Consider the following 17760-nt stretch of genomic DNA (forward strand, 5'->3'; position numbering starts at 1 on the left):
CTGAGGCTGTGTATCTCTATCCTTCGCCCTGAGGCTGTGTATCTCTATCCTTCGTCCTGAGGCTGTGTATCTCTATCCTTCGTCCTGAGGCTGTGTATCTCTATCCTTCGCCCTGAGGCTCTGTATCTGTATCCTTCGCCCTGAGGCTCTGTATCTGTATCCTTCGCCCTGAGGCTGTTTATCTCTATCCTTCGCCCTGAGGCTCTGTATCTGTATCCTTCGCCCTGAGGCTGTGTATCTCTATCCTTCGCCCTGAGGCTCTGTATCTGTATCCTTCGCCCTGAGGCTCTGTATCTGTATCCTTCGCCCTGAGGCTGTGTATCTCTATCCTTCGCCCTGAGGCTGTGTATCTCTATCCTTCGCCCTGCAGCTGTGTATCTCTATCCTTCGCCCTGCGGCTGTGTATCTCTATCCTTCGCCCTGCGGCTGTGTATCTCTATCCTTCGCCCTGTGGCTGTGTATCTCTATCCTTCGCCCTGAGGCTGTGTATCTCTATCCTTCGCCCTGTGGCTGTGTATCTGTATCCTTCGCCCTGAGGCTCTGTATCTGTATCCTTCGCCCTGACGCTGTGTATCTCTATCCTTCGTCCTGAGGCTGGGTATCTCTATCCTTCGCCCTGAGGCTCTGTATCTGTATCCTTCGCCCTGAGGCTGTGTATCTGTATCCTTCGCCCTGAGGCTGTGTATCTCTATCCTTCGCCCTGCGGCTGTGTATCTGTATCCTTCGCCCTGAGGCTGTGTATCTCTATCCTTCGCCCTGAGGCTGTGTATCTGTATCCTTCGCCCTGAGGCTGTGTATCTGTATCCTTCGCCCAGAGGCTGTGTATCTCTATCCTTCGCCCTGAGGCTCTCTATCTGTATCCTTTGCCCTGAGGCTGTGTATCTCTATCCTTCGCCCTGAGGCTGTGTATCTCTATCCTTCGCCCTGAGGCTGTGTATCTGTATCCTTCGCCCTGAGGCTCTGTATCTCTATCCTTCGCCCTGAGGCTGTGTATCTCTATCCTTCGCCCTGAGGCTGTGTATCTGTATCCTTCGCCCTGAGGCTCTGTATCTGTATCCTTCGCCCTGAGGCTGTGTATCTCTATCCTTCGTCCTGAGGCTGTGTATCTCTATCCTTCGCCCTGAGGCTCTGTATCTGTATCCTTCGCCCTGAGGCTGTGTATCTGTATCCTTCGCCCTGAGGCTGTGTATCTCTATCCTTCACCCTGCGGCTGTGTATCTCTATCCTTCGCCCTGCAGCTGTGTATCTCTATCCTTCGCCCTGCGGCTGTGTATCTCTATCCTTCGCCCTGCGGCTGTGTATCTATATCCTTCACCCTGAGGCTGTGTATCTCTATCCTTCGCCCTGCGGCTGTGTATCTCTATCCTTCACCCTGCAGCTGTGTATCTCTATCCTTCGCCCTGCGGCTCTGTATCTGTATCCTTTGCCCTGAGGCTGTGTATCTGTATCCTTCGCCCTGAGGCTGTGTATCTCTATCCTTCGCCCTGAGGCTGTGTATCTGTATCCTTCGCCCTGAGGCTGTGTATCTGTATCCTTCGCCCTGCAGCTGTGTATCTATATCCTTCGCCCTGCGGCTGTGTATCTGTATCCTTCGCCCTGCAGCTGTGTATCTATATCCTTCGCCCTGAGGCTGTGTATCTCTATCCTTCGCCCTGCAGCTGTGTATCTGTATCCTTCGCCCTGCAGCTGTGTATCTGTATCCTTCGCCCTGAGGCTGTGCATCTCTATCCTTCGCCCTGAGGCTCTGTATCTGTATCCTTCGCCCTGCGGCTGTGTATCTCTATCCTTCGCCCTGAGGCTGTGTATCTCTGTCCTTCGCCCTGAGGCTGTGTATCTCTATCCTTCGCCCTGTGGCTGTGTATCTGTATCCTTCGCCCTGAGGCTCTGTATCTGTATCCTTCGCCCTGAGGCTGTGTATCTCTATCCTTCGTCCTGAGGCTGTGTATCTCTATCCTTCGCCCTGAGGCTCTGTATCTGTATCCTTCGCCCTGAGGCTGTGTATCTGTATCCTTCGCCCTGAGGCTGTGTATCTCTATCCTTCGCCCTGCGGCTGTGTGTCTGTATCCTTCGCCCTGAGACTGTGTATCTCTATCCTTCGCCCTGCGGCTGTGTATCTGTATCCTTCGCCCTGAGGCTGTGTATCTCTATCCTTCGTCCTGAGGCTGTGTATCTCTATCCTTCGCCCTGAGGCTCTGTATCTGTATCCTTCGCCCTGAGGCTGTGTATCTGTATCCTTCGCCCTGAGGCTGTGTATCTCTATCCTTCGCCCTGCGCCTGTGTATCTCTATCCTTCGCCCTGCGGCTGTGTATCTGTATCCTTCGCCCTGAGGCTATGTATCTCTATCCTTCGCCCTGAGGCTGTGTATCTGTATCCTTCGCCCTGAGGCTCTGTATCTGTATCCTTCGCCCAGAGGCTGTGTATCTCTATCCTTCGCCCAGAGGCTGTGTATCTCTATCCTTCGCCCTGAGGCTCTGTATCTTTATCCTTCGCCCTGAGGCTGTGTATCTCTATCCTTCGCCCTGAGGCTGTGTATCTCTATCCTTCGCCCTGAGGCTGTGTATCTGTATCCTTCGCCCTGAGGCTCTGTATCTCTATCCTTCGCCCTGAGGCTGTGTATCTCTATCCTTCGCCCTGAGGCTGTGTATCTGTATCCTTCGCCCTGAGGCTCTGTATCTGTATCCTTCGCCCTGAGGCTGTGTATCTGTATCCTTCGCCCTGAGGCTGTGTATCTCTATCCTTCGCCCTGAGGCTCTGTATCTGTATCCTTCGCCCTGAGGCTGTGTATCTGTATCCTTCGCCCTGAGGCTGTGTATCTCTATCCTTCGCCCTGCGGCTGTGTATCTCTATCCTTCGCCCTGCGGCTGTGTATCTCTATCCTTCGCCCTGCGGCTGTGTATCTCTATCCTTCGCCCTGCGGCTGTGTATCTCTATCCTTCGCCCTGCAGCTATGTATCTATATCCTTCGCCCTGAGGCTGTGTGTCTCTATCCTTCGCCCTGCGGCTGTGTATCTCTATCCTTCGCCCTGCAGCTGTGTATCTCTATCCTTCGCCCTGCGGCTGTGTATCTGCATCCTTCGCCCTGCAGCTGTGTATCTATATCCTTCGCCCTGAGGCTGTGTATCTCTATCCTTCGCCCTGCGGCTGTGTATCTCTATCCTTCGCCCTGCAGCTGTGTATCTGTATCCTTCGCCCTGCAGCTGTGTATCTGTATCCTTCGCCCTGAGGCTGTGTATCTCTATCCTTCGCCCTGCGCCTGTGTATCTCTATCCTTCGCCCTGCGGCTGTGTATCTCTATCCTTCGCCCTGCGCCTGTGTATCTCTATCCTTCGCCCTGCGGCTGTGTATCTCTATCCTTCGCCCTGCGGCTGTGTATCTCTATCCTTCGCCCTGCGGCTGTGTATCTCTATCCTTCGCCCTGCGGCTGTGTATCTCTATCCTTCGCCCTGCAGCCGTGTATCTCTATCCTTCGCCCTGAGGCTGTGTATCTCTATCCTTCGCCCTGAGGCTGTGTATCTCTATCCTTCGCCCTGAGGCTGTGTATCTCTATCCTTCGCCCTGCGGCTGTGTATCTCTATCCTTCGCCCTGAGGCTCTGTATCTGTATCCTTCGCCCTGTGGCTGTGTATCTGTATCCTTCGCCCTGAGGCTCTGTATCTGTATCCTTCGCCCTGAGGCTGTGTATCTCTATCCTTCGCCCTGAGGCTCTGTATCTGTATCCTTCGCCCTGAGGCTGTGTATCTGTATCCTTCGCCCTGAGGCTGTGTATCTCTATCCTTCGCCCTGCAGCTGTGTATCTGTATCCTTCGCCCTGAGGCTGTGTATCTCTATCCTTCGCCCTGCAGCTGTGTATCTCTATCCTTCGCCCTGCGCCTGTGTATCTCTATCCTTCGCCCTGCGGCTGTGTATCTCTATCCTTCGCCCTGCGCCTGTGTATCTCTATCCTTCGCCCTGCGGCTGTGTATCTCTATCCTTCGCCCTGAGGCTGTGTATCTCTATCCTTCGCCCTGCAGCTGTGTATCTCTATCCTTCGCCCTGCGGCTGTGTATCTCTATCCTTCGCCCTGCGGCTGTGTATCTCTATCCTTCGCCCTCTGCCTGTGTATCTCTATCCTTCGCCCTGAGGCTGTGTATCTCTATCCTTCGCCCTGAGGCTGTGTATCTCTATCCTTCGCCCTGTGGCTGTGTATCTGTATCCTTCGCCCTGAGGCTCTGTATCTGTATCCTTCGCCCTGAGGCTGTGTATCTCTATCCTTCGCCCTGAGGCTCTGTATCTGTATCCTTCGCCCTGAGGCTGTGTATCTGTATCCTTCGCCCTGAGGCTGTGTATCTCTATCCTTCGCCCTGCGGCTGTGTATCTGTATCCTTCGCCCTGAGGCTGTGTATCTCTATCCTTCGCCCTGCAGCTGTGTATCTCTATCCTTCGCCCTGCAGCCGTGTATCTCTATCCTTCGCCCTGAGGCTGTGTATCTCTATCCTTCGCCCTGCAGCTGTGTATCTGTATCCTTCGCCCTGCAGCTGTGTATCTATATTCTTCGCCCTGAGGCTGTGTATCTCTATCCTTCGCCCTGTGGCTCTGTATCTGTATCCTTCGCCCTGCGGCTGTGTATCTCTATCCTTCGCCCTGAGGCTGTGTATCTATATCCTTCGCCCTGAGGCTCTGTATCTCTATCCTTCGCCCTGAGGCTGTGTATCTCTATCCTTCGCCCTGAGGCTCTGTATCTGTATCCTTCGCCCTGCGGCTGTGTATCTCTATCCTTCGCCCTGAGGCTGTGTATCTCTATCCTTCGCCCTGAGGCTGTGTATCTCTATCCTTCGCCCTGTGCCTGTGTATCTCTATCCTTCGCCCTGTGCCTGTGTATCTCTATCCTTCGCCCTGAGGCTCTGTATCTGTATCCTTCGCCCTGCGGCTGTGTATCTCTATCCTTCGCCCTGAGGCTCTGTATCTCTATCCTTCGCCCTGAGGCTGTGTATCTCTATCCTTCGCCCTGTGCCTGTGTATCTCTATCCTTCGCCCTGAGGCTGTGTATCTCTATCCTTCGCCCTGTGCCTGTGTATCTCTATCCTTCGCCCTGCGGCTGTATATCTCTATCCTTCGCCCTGAGGCTCTGTATCTCTATCCTTCGCCCTGAGGCTGTGTATCTCTATCCTTCGCCCTGTGCCTGTGTATCTCTATCCTTCGCCCTGAGGCTGTGTATCTCTATCCTTCGCCCTGTGCCTGTGTATCTCTATCCTTCGCCCTGCGGCTGTGTATCTCTATCCTTCGCCCTGAGGCTCTGTATCTCTATCCTTCGCCCTGAGGCTGTGTATCTCTATCCTTCGCCCTGTGCCTGTGTATCTCTATCCTTCGCCCTGAGGCTGTGTATCTCTATCCTTCGCCCTGTGCCTGTGTATCTCTATCCTTCGCCCTGAGGCTGTGTATCTCTATCCTTCGCCCTGCGGCTGTGTATCTCTATCCTTCGCCCTGAGGCTGTGTATCTCTATCCTTCGCCCTGTGCCTGTGTATCTCTATCCTTCGCCCTGCGGCTGTGTATCTGTATCCTTTGCCCTGCGGCTGTGTATCTCTATCCTTCGCCCTGCGGCTGTGTATCTCTATCCTTCGCCCTGCGGCTGTGTATCTATATCCTTCGCCCTGCGGCTGTGTATCTCTATCCTTCGCCCTGCGCCTTTGTATCCATATTCTTCGCCCTGTGGTTATGTTATCAGCTCTGGCTTTACTGTTGTTTTTTTCTTTTTTCTTGAGCCAGTTTGAGGAGCCATGACTTCAGGAGAGGTTCTGCGCTTCCAGTTCCTGCACCATGAATCAGCCACACTCCGGAAGATGAACCAGCTGCGGATGGAGGACCGTTTCTGCGACGTGACTATCGTAGCGGATCAGCTGAGGTTCCCGGGTCACCGGGTGGTGCTGGCGGCCTGCTCCCCCTTCCTGCGCGACCAGTTCCTCCTCAACCCGTCCAAGGAGGTGCAGGTGGCGCTGAGCGACGGGGCGGAGATGGTGTCCCGACTGCTGCTGTCCTGCTACACCGGGGCACTGGACTTCCCCTTTAAAGACGTGGTGAACTACCTGACGACGGCCAGCTACTTGCAGATGGACCACGTGGTGGAGGAGTGCAGGCGGGCACTGTCCCGCTATGTCGACCCCCGCATTGAGATCAAGGAGGATGGCAGCATGGCGGAGGTCCGGCCGGGGGTCTGGTGGCCCACAGTGGGGTGCCCTGCCGCACCCAGGGACCATGCCCAGGACGACGCCCAGGAGGAGGCCGAGCTCAAGTCAGAGTCGGAGGAGAATGAAGAGGCCGATGACGTCTACGTGATCATCGACGCGGACAGCCCAGAGGGAGAACCTTCCGGAAGCCTTCCGCGTCCCCCCCGCCAGCCGGCCTACCCGGGGCCGCCCTACGACCTCTCCGAGGCCACTGATGACGAAGAGGGCTGCTTGCTGATCGGAGGGGACTTCCCGGAAGACGAGGACAGTTCGGCCAGCGAGGAGTGCGGTGGCAAGTGCCCGGGGAGACCGGGGGCTCCCCCCAACCCCAACCCCAGTCCCCGGGCTCCTCCCACGCCCTACTCTCAGCCCATCCACTGCAGCGAGTGCACCCAGGCCTTCCAGCACCCCGAGCAGCTGGTGGCCCACATGAAGGTCCACAAGCTGTTCATGTGCCCCAGGTGTGGCAAAGTGTTTAGCCAGAGGGTCAACCTGGCCAGGCACGTGCACGTCCACACTGGCATCAAGCCCTACCTCTGCACCACATGCGGCAAGACCTTCACCCAGAACCGCTCGCTCAAGGACCACATGAACCTGCACAGCGGAGCCCGGCCTCACCACTGTCACTACTGCAACATGTCCTTCGCACACAAACCTGCTCTTCGCAGGCACCTCAAAGAGCAGCATGGCAAAACTACGGCAGAGAACTGCAAACTAGCACAACTCAACCTGGCCAGCTCAGAAACTGGGCTTCTGTAGAGGAGTCCCTCATCCGATAGACTACCGTCGGGGTCTCCCTGATAGGCAGCTGTCGGGGTCTCCCTCATAGACTGCTGTCGGGGTCTCCCTCATAGACTACCGTCGGGGTCTCCCTGATAGGCAGCTGTCGGGGTCTCCCTCATAGACTGCTGTCGGGGTCTCCCTCATAGACTGCTGCCGGGGTCTCCCTCATAGACTGCTGTCGGGGTCTCCCTCATAGACTACTGCCGGGGTCTCCCTCATAGACTGCTGTCTGGGTCTCCCTCATAGACTACTGCCGGGGTCTCCCTCATAGAGTGCTGCCGGGGTCTCCCTCATAGACTGCTGCCGGGGTCTCCCTCATAGACTGCTGTCAGAGTCTCCCTCATCCTATAGACTGCTGCCGGGGTCTCCCTCATAGACTGCTGTCAGGGTCTCCCTCATAGACTGCTGTCAGGGTCTCCCACATAGACTGCTGTCTGGGTCTCCCTCATCCTATAGACTGCTGTCAGGGTCTCCCTCATAGACTGCTATCGGGGTCTCCCTCATAGACTGCTGCCGGGGTCTCCCTCATCCTATAGACTGCTGTTGGGGTCTCCCTCATCCTATAGACTGCTATCGGGGTCTCCCACATAGACTGCTGCCGGGGTCTCCCTCATCCTATAGACTGCTGTCGGGGTCTCCCTCATCCTATAGACTGCTGTCAGGGTCTCCCTCATCCTATAGACTGCTGTCGGGGTCTCCCTCATCCTATAGACTGCTGTCGGGGTCTCCCACATAGACTGCTGCCGGGGTCTCCCTCATCCTATAGACTGCTGTCAGGGTCTCCCTCATCCTATAGACTGCTATCGGGGTCTCCCTCAAAGACTGCTGTCGGGGTCTCCCTCATCCTATAGACTGCTGTCAGGGTCTCCCTCATCCTATTGACTGCTATCGGGGTCTCCCTCATAGACTGCTGTCAGGGTCTCCCTCATCCTGTAGACTGCTATCGGAGTCTCCCTCATAGACTGCTGTCAGGGTCTCCCTCATCCTATAGACTGCTGTCAGGGTCTCCCTCATAGACTGCTGTCAGGGTCTCCCTCATCCTATAGACTGCTGTCAGGGTCTCCCTCATAGATTGCTGTCAGGGTCTCCCTCATCCTATAGACTGCTGTCAGGGTCTCCCTCATAGACTGCTGTCAGGGTCTCCCTCATCCTATAGACTGCTGTCGGGGTCTCCCTCATAGACTGCTGCCGTGGTCTCCCTCATCCTATAGACTGCTGTCTGGGTCTCCCTCACAGACTGCTGTCTGGGTCTCCCTCATAGACTGCTGCCGGAGTCTCCCTCATAGACTGCTGCCGGGGTCTCCCTCATAGACTGCTGTCAGGGTCTCCTACATAGACTGCTGTCAGGGTCTCCCTCATCCGATAGACTGCTGCCGGGGTCTCCCTCATAGACTACTGTCTGGGTCTCCCTCATAGACTGCTGTCTGGGTCTCCCTCATAGACTTCTGCCGGGGTCTCCCTCATCCTATAGACTGCTGTCGGGGTCTCCCTCATAGACTGCTGCCGGGGTCTCCCTCATAGACTGCTGTCTGGGTCTCCCTCATCCGATAGACTGCTGTCAGGGTCTCCCTCATCCGATAGACTGCTGCCGGGGTCTCCCTCGTAGACTGCTGTCAGGGTCTCCCTTATAGACTGCTTCCGGGGTCTCCCTTATAGACTGCTTCCGGGGTCTCCCTCATAGACTGCTGTCAGGGTCTCCCTCATCCGATAGACTGCTGCCGGGGTCTCCCTCATAGACTACTGTCTGGGTCTCACTCATAGACTACTGTCTGGGTCTCCCTCATAGACTGCTGTCAGGGTCTCCCTCATAGACTGCTGTCTGGGTCTCCCTCATAGACTGCTGCCGGGGTCTCCCTCATCCTATAGACTGCTGTCGGGGTCTCCCTCATAGACTGCTGCCGGGGTCTCCCTCATAGACTGCTGTCTGGGTCTCCCTCATAGACTGCTGTCAGGGTCTCCCTCATCCGATAGACTGCTGTCTGGGTCTCCCTCATCCGATAGACTGCTGTCTGGGTCTCCCTCATAGACAGCTGTCGGGGTCTCCCTCATAGACTGCTGCCGGAGTGTCCCTCATAGACTGCTGCCGGAGTGTCCCTCATAGACTGCTGCCGGGGTCTCCCTCATAGACTGCTGCCGGGGTCTCCCTCATAGACTGCTGTCAGGGTCTCCCTCATGGACTGCTGCCGGAGTCTCCCTCATCGACTGCTGCCGGAGTCTCCCTCATAGACTGCTGCCGGAGTCTCCCTCATAGACTGCTGCCGGGGTCTCCCTCATAGACTGCTGTCTGGGTCTCCCTCATAGACTGCTGTCAGGGTCTCCCTCATCCGATAGATTGCTGTCAGGGTCTCCCTCATAGACTGCTGTCTGGGTCTCCCTCATAGACTGCTGTCAGGGTCTCCCTCATCCTATAGACTGCTGTCAGGGTCTCCCTCATCCTGTAGACTGCTATCGGGGTCTCCCTCATAGACTGCTGTCAGGGTCTCCCTCATCCGATAGACTGCTGTCAGGCTCTCCCTCATAGACTGCTGTCAGGGTCTCCCTTATAGACTGCTGTCTGGGTCTCCCTTATCCTATAGACTGCTGTCAGGGTCTCCCTCATCCGATAGACTGCTGCCGGGGTCTCCCTCGTAGACTGCTGTCAGGGTCTCCCTTATAGACTGCTTCCGGGGTCTCCCTCATAGACTGCTGTCGGGGTCTCCCTCATAGGCTGCTGTCAGGGTCTCCCACATAGACTGCTGTCAGGGTCTCCCTCATCCGATAGACTGCTGCCGGGGTCTCCCTCATAGACTGCTGCCGGGGTCTCCCTCATCCTATAGACTGCTGTCGGGGTCTCCCTCATAGACTGCTGCCGGGGTCTCCCTCATAGACTGCTGTCTGGGTCTCCCTCATAGACTGCTGTCAGGGTCTCCCTCATCCGATAGACTGCTGTCTGGGTCTCCCTCATCCGATAGACTGCTGTCTGGGTCTCCCTCATAGACTGCTGCCGGAGTCTCCCTCATAGACTGCTGCCGGGGTCTCCCTCATAGACTGCTGTATGGGTCTCCCTCATACACTGCTGTCAGGGTCTCCCTCATCCGATAGACTGCTGTCGGGGTCTCACTCATAGACTGCTGTCGGGGTCTCCCTCATAGACTGCTGTCTGGGTCTCCCTCATACACTGCTGTCAGGGTCTCCCTCATCCGATAGACTGCTGTCAGGGTCTCCCTCATAGACTGCTGTCTGGTTCTCCCTCATAGACTGCTGTCAGGGTCTCCCTCATCCTATAGACTGCTGTCAGGGTCTCCCTCATCCGATAGACTGCTGTCAGGGTCTCCCTCATAGACTGCTGTCTGGGTCTCCCTCATAGACTGCTGTCTGGGTCTCCCTCATAGACTGCTGTCAGGGTCTCACTCATCCGATAGACTGCTGTCAGGGTCTCCCTCATAGACTGCTGTCTGGGTCTCCCTCATAGACTGCTGTCAGGGTCTCCCTCATCCTATAGACTGCTGTCAGGGTCTCCCTCATCCGATAGACTGCTGTCAGGGTCTCCCTCATAGACTGCTGTCTGGGTCTCCCTCATAGACTGTTGTCGGGGTCTCCCTCATAGACTGCTGTCAGGGTCTCCCTCATCCTGTAGACTGCTGTCAGGGTCTCCCTCATAGACTGCTGTCTGGGTCTCCCTCATAGACTGCTGTCAGGGTCTCCCTTTTGGACTGCTTTCGGGGTCTCCCTCATAGACTGCTGTCAGGGTCTCCCTCATCCTATAGACTGCTGTCAGGGTCTCACTCATAGACTGCTGTCTGGGTCTCCCTCAGAGACTGCTGTCAGGGTCTCCCTTATAGACTGCTTTCGGGGTCTCCCTCATCCGATAGACTGCTGTCAGGGTCTCCCTCATAGACTGCTGTCAGGGTCTCCCTTATAGACTGCATCCGGGGTCTCCCTCATAGACTGCTGTCAGGGTCTCCCTTGTAGACTGCTTCCGGGGTCTCCCTCATAGACTGCTGTCAGGGTCTCCCTCATCCGATAGACTGCTGTCAGGGTCTCCCTCATCCGATAGACTGCTGTCAGGGTCTCCCTCATAGACTGCTGTCAGGGTCTCCCTTATAGACTGCTTCCGGGGTCTCCCTCATAGACTGCTGTCAGGGTCTCCCTTATAGTCTGCTTCCGGGGTCTCCCTCATAGACTGCTGTCAGGGTCTCCCTTATCGACTGCTTTCGGGGTCTCCCTCATAGACTGCTGTCAGGGTCTCCCTTATAGACTGCTTTCGGGGTCTGCCTCATAGACTGCTGTCTGGGTCTCCCTCATAGACTGTTGTCAGGGTCTCCCTTATAGACTGCTTTCGGGGTCTCCCTCATAGACTGCTTTCGGGGTCTCCCTCATCCTATAGACTGCAGCCGAGGTCTCCCTCATCCTTTAGACTGCAGCCGGGGTCTCCCTCATCCTATAAATGCAGCCGGGGTCTCCCTCATCCTTTAGACTGCTGCCCCGCTCTCCCTCATCCTATAAACTGCAGCCGGGGTCTCCCTCATCCATTAGACTGCTGCCCCGCTCTCCCTCATCCTATATACTGCAGCCAGGGTCTCCCTCATCCTTTAGGCTGCTGCCCCACTCTCGCTTATCCTATAGACTGCACCGTGTCTGTGCCGGCCATACAGCACCTAACTATTCTAATCCCATATTCCTGCACTTGGCCTGTAGCCTTGTACGCTACGGCATTTCAAGTGCTCATCTAAATACTTCTTAAATGTTGTGAGGGTTCCTGCCTCTACCACCTCTTCAGATCGTGCGTTCCAGATTCCAACCACCCTCTGGGTGATAATATACTTCCTCAAATCCCCCCCTAAATCTATGCCCCCTGGTTATTGACCCCTCCACTAAGGGAATATGTTCATTATAGGAAGGATGTGATTGCACTGGAGGGGGTGCAGAGGCGATTCACCAGGATGTTGCCTGGGAGGGAACATTTAAGCTATGAAGAGAGGTTGGATCGGCTTGGGTTGTTTTCACTGGAGCAGGGAAGACTGAGGGGTGACCTGATCGAGGTCTGCAAGATTATGAGGGGCATGGACAGGGTGGATAGGGAGCAGCTGTTCCCCTTAGTTGAAGGGTCAGTTACTAGGGGTCACAAGTTTAAGATGAGGGGCGGGAGGTTTTAGGGGGATTTGAGGAAGAACTTTTTTACCCAGAGGGTGGTGACAGTCTGGAATGCCTGGGAGGGTGGTAGAGGTGGGTTGCCTCACATCCTTTAAAAAGTTCCTGGATGAGCACTTGGCACGTCATAACATTCAAGGCTATGGGCCAAGTGCTGGCAAATGGGATTAGGTAGACAGGTCAGGTGTCTTTAATGCATCGGTACAGACTCGATGGGCCGAAGGGCCTCTTCTGCACTGCATTATTCTGTGATTCTGTTTCTTCCTAACTAATCTGTCAGTGCCCCTCATAATTTTGTATACCTCAATCATGTTCCCCCTCAGCCTTCTCTGCTCTGAGGAAAACAACCCTCGCCTTTTCAGTTTGTCTTCACAGCTGAAATGCTCCAGCCCAGGCAACATCCTGGTGAATCTCCTCTGCACCCTGTCCAGTGCAATCACAACCTTCCTATAGTGTGGTGATCAGAACTGTACACAGTACTCCAGCTGTGGCCTAACTAGCGTTTTTTCAGCTCCATCATAACCTCCCTGCACTTATATTCTATGCCTCGTTTAATAAAGGCAAGTATCCCATATGCTTTCCTAACCACCTTATCTACCTGTGCTGCTGCCTTCAGTGATCTATGGACAAGTACACCACAGTCCTTCTGATTTTCTGTACTTCCTAGGGTCCTACCATCCATTGTATATTCCATTGCCTTGTTAGTCCTCCCAAAATGCATTATCTCACACTTTTCAGGATTAAATTCCATTTGCCACAGCTCCGTCCATCTTACTAGCCCATCTATATCTCCCTGTAATCTGAGGTTTTCCTCCTCACTATTTACAACACCACCAATTTTCGTGTCATCTGCGAACTTACTGATCATACCTCCTATATTCACGTCTAAATCATTAATGTACACTACAAACAGCAAGGGTCCCAGCACTGATCCCTGCGGTACACCACTGGTCACAGGCTTCCACTCGCAAAAACATCCCTCGACCATCACCCTCTGCCTCCTGCCACTAAGCCAATTTAGGATCCAATTTACCAAATTGCCCTGGATCCCATGGGCTCTTACCTTCTTAACCAATCTCCTATGCGGGACCTTATCAAAAGCCTTACTGAAATCCATGTAGACTACATCTACTGCTTTACCCTCATCGACACATCTCGTCACCGCCTCAAAAAATTTAATCAAGTTAGTTAGACACGACTCTCCCTGACAAAGCCATGCTGACTATCCCTGATTACTCCCTGCCTCTCCGAGTGGAGATTAATCCTGTACCTCAGAATTTTTTCCAATATTTTCACAACCACTGATGTTAGACTCACAGGCCTATTATTACCAGGTTTATCCCTGTTACCTTTCTTGAATAATGGTACCACATTCGCTGTCCTCCAATCCTCTGGTACCTCTCCTGTGGCCAGAGAGGATTTGAAAATTTGTGTCAGAACCCCTGCTATCTCCTCCCTTGCCTCACATGACAGCCTGGGATACATCTCATCTGGGCCTGGGGATTATCCACTTTTAAGCCCGCTAAAACAGCTAATACCTCCTCCCTTTCAAAACTAATATGCACAATCCCCCTCTCCCTGATCTCTCCACCTACATCGTCCTTCTCCATCGTGAACACTGATGAAAAGTAATCATTTAAAACCTCACTTATGTCCTCCGGCTCCACACACAGATTGCCACTTTGCTCCCTAATAGGCCCTACTCTTTCCCTGGGTTATCCTCTTGCCCTTAATATACTTATAAAACGCCTTGGGATTTTCCTTTATCTTGCCCACCAGTGTTTTTTCATGTCCCCTCTTGACAGTGTCTCCCTCCTCTTATAGACTGCTGCCAGGGTACCCCTCATCTTATAGGCTGTTTCCGGGGTCTCCCTCATCTCATAGGCTGTTTCCGGGGTCCCCCTCATCTCATAGGCTGTTTCCGGGGTCCCCCTCATCTTATAGACTGTTTCCAGGGTCCCCCTCATCTTATAGACTGTTGCCGGTGTCTCCCTCATCTTATAGACTGTTTCCGGGGTCCCCCTCATCTCATAGGCTGTTTCCGGGGTCCCCCTCATCTTATAGACTGTTGCCGGTGTCTCCCTCATCTTATAGACTGTTGCCGGTGTCTCCCTCATCTTATAGACTGTTTCTGGGATCTACCTCCCCTTATAGACTGTTTCCGGGTCCCCCTCATCTTATAGACTGTTTCCGGGGTCCCCCTCATCTTATAGACTGTTTTCGGGGTCTCCCTCATCTTATAGACTGTTTCTGGGATCCACCTCCCCTTATAGACTGTTCCGGGTCCCCCTCCCCTTATAGACTGTTTCCGGGTCCCCCTCATCTTATAGACTGTTTCCGGGGTCCCCCTCCTCTTATAGACTGTTTCCGGGTCCTCCTCATCTTATAGCCTGTTTCCGGGATCCCCCTCCTCTTATAGACTGTTTCTGGGGTGCCCCTCATCTTATAGACTGTTTCCGGGATCCCCCTCCTCTTATAGACTGTTTCTGGGGTCTCCCTCATCTTATAGACTGCTTCCGGGATCCACCTCCCCTTATAGACTGTTTCCGGGTCCCCCTCATCTTATAGACTGTTTCCGGGATCCCCCTCCTCTTATAGACTGTTTCTGGGGTGCCCCTCATCTTATAGACTGTTTCCGGGATCCCCCTCCTCTTATAGACTGTTTCTGGGGTGCCCCTCATCTTATAGATTGTTTCCGGGAGCCCCCTCCTCTTATAGACTGTTCCCTGGGTCTCCCTCATCCTCTCGACTGCAGCCGGGGTCCCCTCATCCTATAGACTGCTGCTGGGATCTCCATCGCTCTGTGAGCTCTTGCTAAGTTGCTCCTTTTCCAGAACGTAGCACGTGTCTTTTTGCGGAGACAGCAGAAGAATAGACAGACTTGCATTTCAATCACTGCTTTCTGGACCTCAGAACATTGCCAAGAGTTTTCGAGCCTGTTCAATACTCTTGTTTCAAATAAACCATCCTTACGGTAACAATGTGGGAAATGCTGCAGCCTGTTCACACTCAGCTATGTCATAAGGACCAGATGATCTGTTTACTTTTGTAATGAGGGTTCAATATTTAGGCCAGGTTTCCGTGCAGAATTCCCCTGCCGTTCCTCCAAACAGCAGTCTGAGAGCAGATGGGGCCTCGGCTCAACTCCTCATCTGAAAGGCGGCACCTCTGACTGTGCGGCACTCCCTCAGGACTGCGCTGGTAGTGCCAGCCTGGATTTTTGTATCTCTGGAGTGGGGCTGGATCTGGAGCCCTGACCCCAGAGGCGAGAATGCTACCCGCTGTGTCGCAGCTGACACATGGAGTCAAGAGTATAATCGAAACACGTCTCCTGATGTCGTCATGCTCCATGCAGATACTGTTGGGAAAGTGGGAACCTGCCTGAGCTGGGATAGTGAGTGGAGATATACCTCCCCAGGAGGATATTAGCAGTGAATTCATCCCTCTCCCCCCGCCAGCCCATCAGATACCATCCATTCAGAACTGGCCGGAAACCAGCTCCTCCCCATACGCACTCCAGGTGTACACCAGGAGTGCAAAAGCAGAATATTTCAGCCAATGAGTTTCGTAGCTATTCTTAAGGAGTCCATTAGCATGGGTACTGCTTATGGGTGTGAATTCATCTGTGTGTGTTCACCATCACTGATTGAATGAATGTTCAATGAGTATTTTTGTTAAATGACATTTAATTAATTGTTGTAATCCTTCATGAGTATTTGGGTCTTTGAATTTCAAGTGTGTTGACACTGGATTGCCTTCATTTCCTATCCTTTATGATCATGGGGTTTGGTGGTTCTGATACTGATCCAATAATTCACAGGACCTGCGTTTAAATCTCATCGTGGAAGCTTGAGAATTCAACTTAAATTTAATTTTCAAAAGAAATCTGGAAGTGATCAGTAAAAGTGACCGTGGACCTGTCGGATTGTAATGTAGAAACTCGACCGGTTCACTAATGTCCCCTGAGGGAAGGAAATCTGCCGTCCTTACCCAGTCTGAGTATATATGTGACTGTAGTCCTCGTGCCAACGTGATTAACCCTTTAACCGGCCTCTGTTCAAGAAGGCAGCCCACCGCCACCTTTCCCGGGGCAGCCAAGGGGGATGGGCACTAAATGCCGGCCTTGCCAGCGATGCCCACGTCCCAAGAATGAATTTTGAAAACTCCGGAAAACGGGACAGTTTGTTCTGATCTTCTGTCCTTGCGGAATTGTGCACCGCACTTGTGGTGAATTTGTCTTTGTTGCTGTCTCTCTCTGCGCCGCCAAAATAGCTTTGTAAGATTGTAAATTACATCACCGTGTGGAGCACAAACCAACTGATCTGTTTACTTACAAATTATTTAAGTGGTGCAAGCAACACAGGAAAGCAATTGTCTTAACTGCATCTACACTGTTCACCCCAACCACTCCCTGTGGTAGTCAGTCCCACATTCTCACCCCTCTCTGGGTAAAGAAGTTTCTCCTGAATTCCCCATTGGATTTATTAATGACTCTCACGTTCAAGTTCTGGTCTCATCCTCAAGTGGAAGTATCTTTTCCACGTGTACCATATCGAATCCTTTCGTAATTTTGAAGACCTCTATAAGGTCACCCCTCAGCCTTCTCTTTTCTAGAGGAAAGAACCCCAGCCTGTTCAATCTTCCCTGATTTTTATCACCTCTCAGTTCTGGTATCAACCTGGTAAATCCTTTTTGCCCCTTCTCCAGTGCTTCTATAATAGGGGGTTCAGAATGGTACGCAATACTCCAAGTGTGGTCGAACCAAGGTTAACATAATCGCCATTGAGTTGGAGGTGGGGCGGGACTTTAGACAGGACTGACAGCAAACAGAGCCTAGCTACATAGTGCAGCAAACAGTGCTCATGACTGAAACTACAGCAAAGTCTCCCGACTGCAGCAGGATTATTTCTCCAGCAAAATGCAGTGAGTAGGGGATTGTAACGTAATGCAAAATCTGTCTGTGAAATGAATGCCAGTCACTTCCAGCAGTGCAGGCTGCAGCCATGATTGACAGGGAGGAGATTACCCAGTCATCTCCATTCTGGGCGGGACTTGGTATCTCTGTGGGCAGCCCGTATAGAAATTTCTGGGGAGGGCTTTTTCCGTCCCTGTGGGCACAGCTGATGCAGCAGGCACAGTGCGGCCCCTGCCTGCCCCTCGTCATGTGTGGCAGGTGTTCCCACGTGCCCCACAACCCCGACACTGGCCTGGATACATCTTGAATGCTGACTTCCAGACCACAGCTCTTTGGCCGCTCGGGGCGTCACCAGGCAGCTCACCACGTTTGATGCCCTCCGCCTAATGGCTGCAGCCTGCCGGGACATGCCAGAAGTGCTAAGCCCGAGGATTGAGAGCAATTTAAAACCCAACAAAGGAGGACTAAGAAACTAATAAAGAAAGGGAAAAGAGACTGAATCTAAGCTAGCTAGAAACATTAAGGTGGACTATAAAAGCTTCTTTAGGCATGTGAAAAGGAATAGCTAGGACAAATGTGGGTCTGTTACAGGCAGAGACAGGAGAATATATAATGGAGAATTGGGAAATGATGGAGAAACTAAACAATTATTTTGTGTCTTCACAGAAGAAGATACAGAAAATCTCTCAGAAATACTAGGCAACCAAAGGACTTGTGAAACTGAAGAACTG

General features: G+C 53.3%; 1 protein-coding gene across 3 annotated transcripts in view; it reads left to right on the top strand.

Moving 5' to 3' along the window:
- The window catches only part of LOC137346072 (zinc finger and BTB domain-containing protein 12-like), a 72099-nt gene that overhangs the window by 34275 nt on the left and 20064 nt on the right, over positions 1–17760 (top strand). Inside the window, exon 2 of one of the 3 annotated variants that reach the window (XM_068009364.1) lies at positions 5740–7660. The exons of 1 other annotated variant lie outside the window; for it this stretch is intronic. In XM_068009364.1, coding sequence (XP_067865465.1) covers positions 5755–6960 — 1206 coding nt within the window. In that variant the 5' untranslated portion in view covers positions 5740–5754 and the 3' untranslated portion in view covers positions 6961–7660. Of the gene's footprint in view, positions 1–5739; positions 7661–17760 lie in introns of those variants that run through there. One more of the 3 variants, XM_068009363.1, reaches the window with a different exon arrangement.

This window comes from Heterodontus francisci, chromosome 29 (genome assembly GCF_036365525.1).
Source record: "Heterodontus francisci isolate sHetFra1 chromosome 29, sHetFra1.hap1, whole genome shotgun sequence".
Taxonomy (NCBI): domain Eukaryota; kingdom Metazoa; phylum Chordata; class Chondrichthyes; order Heterodontiformes; family Heterodontidae; genus Heterodontus; species Heterodontus francisci.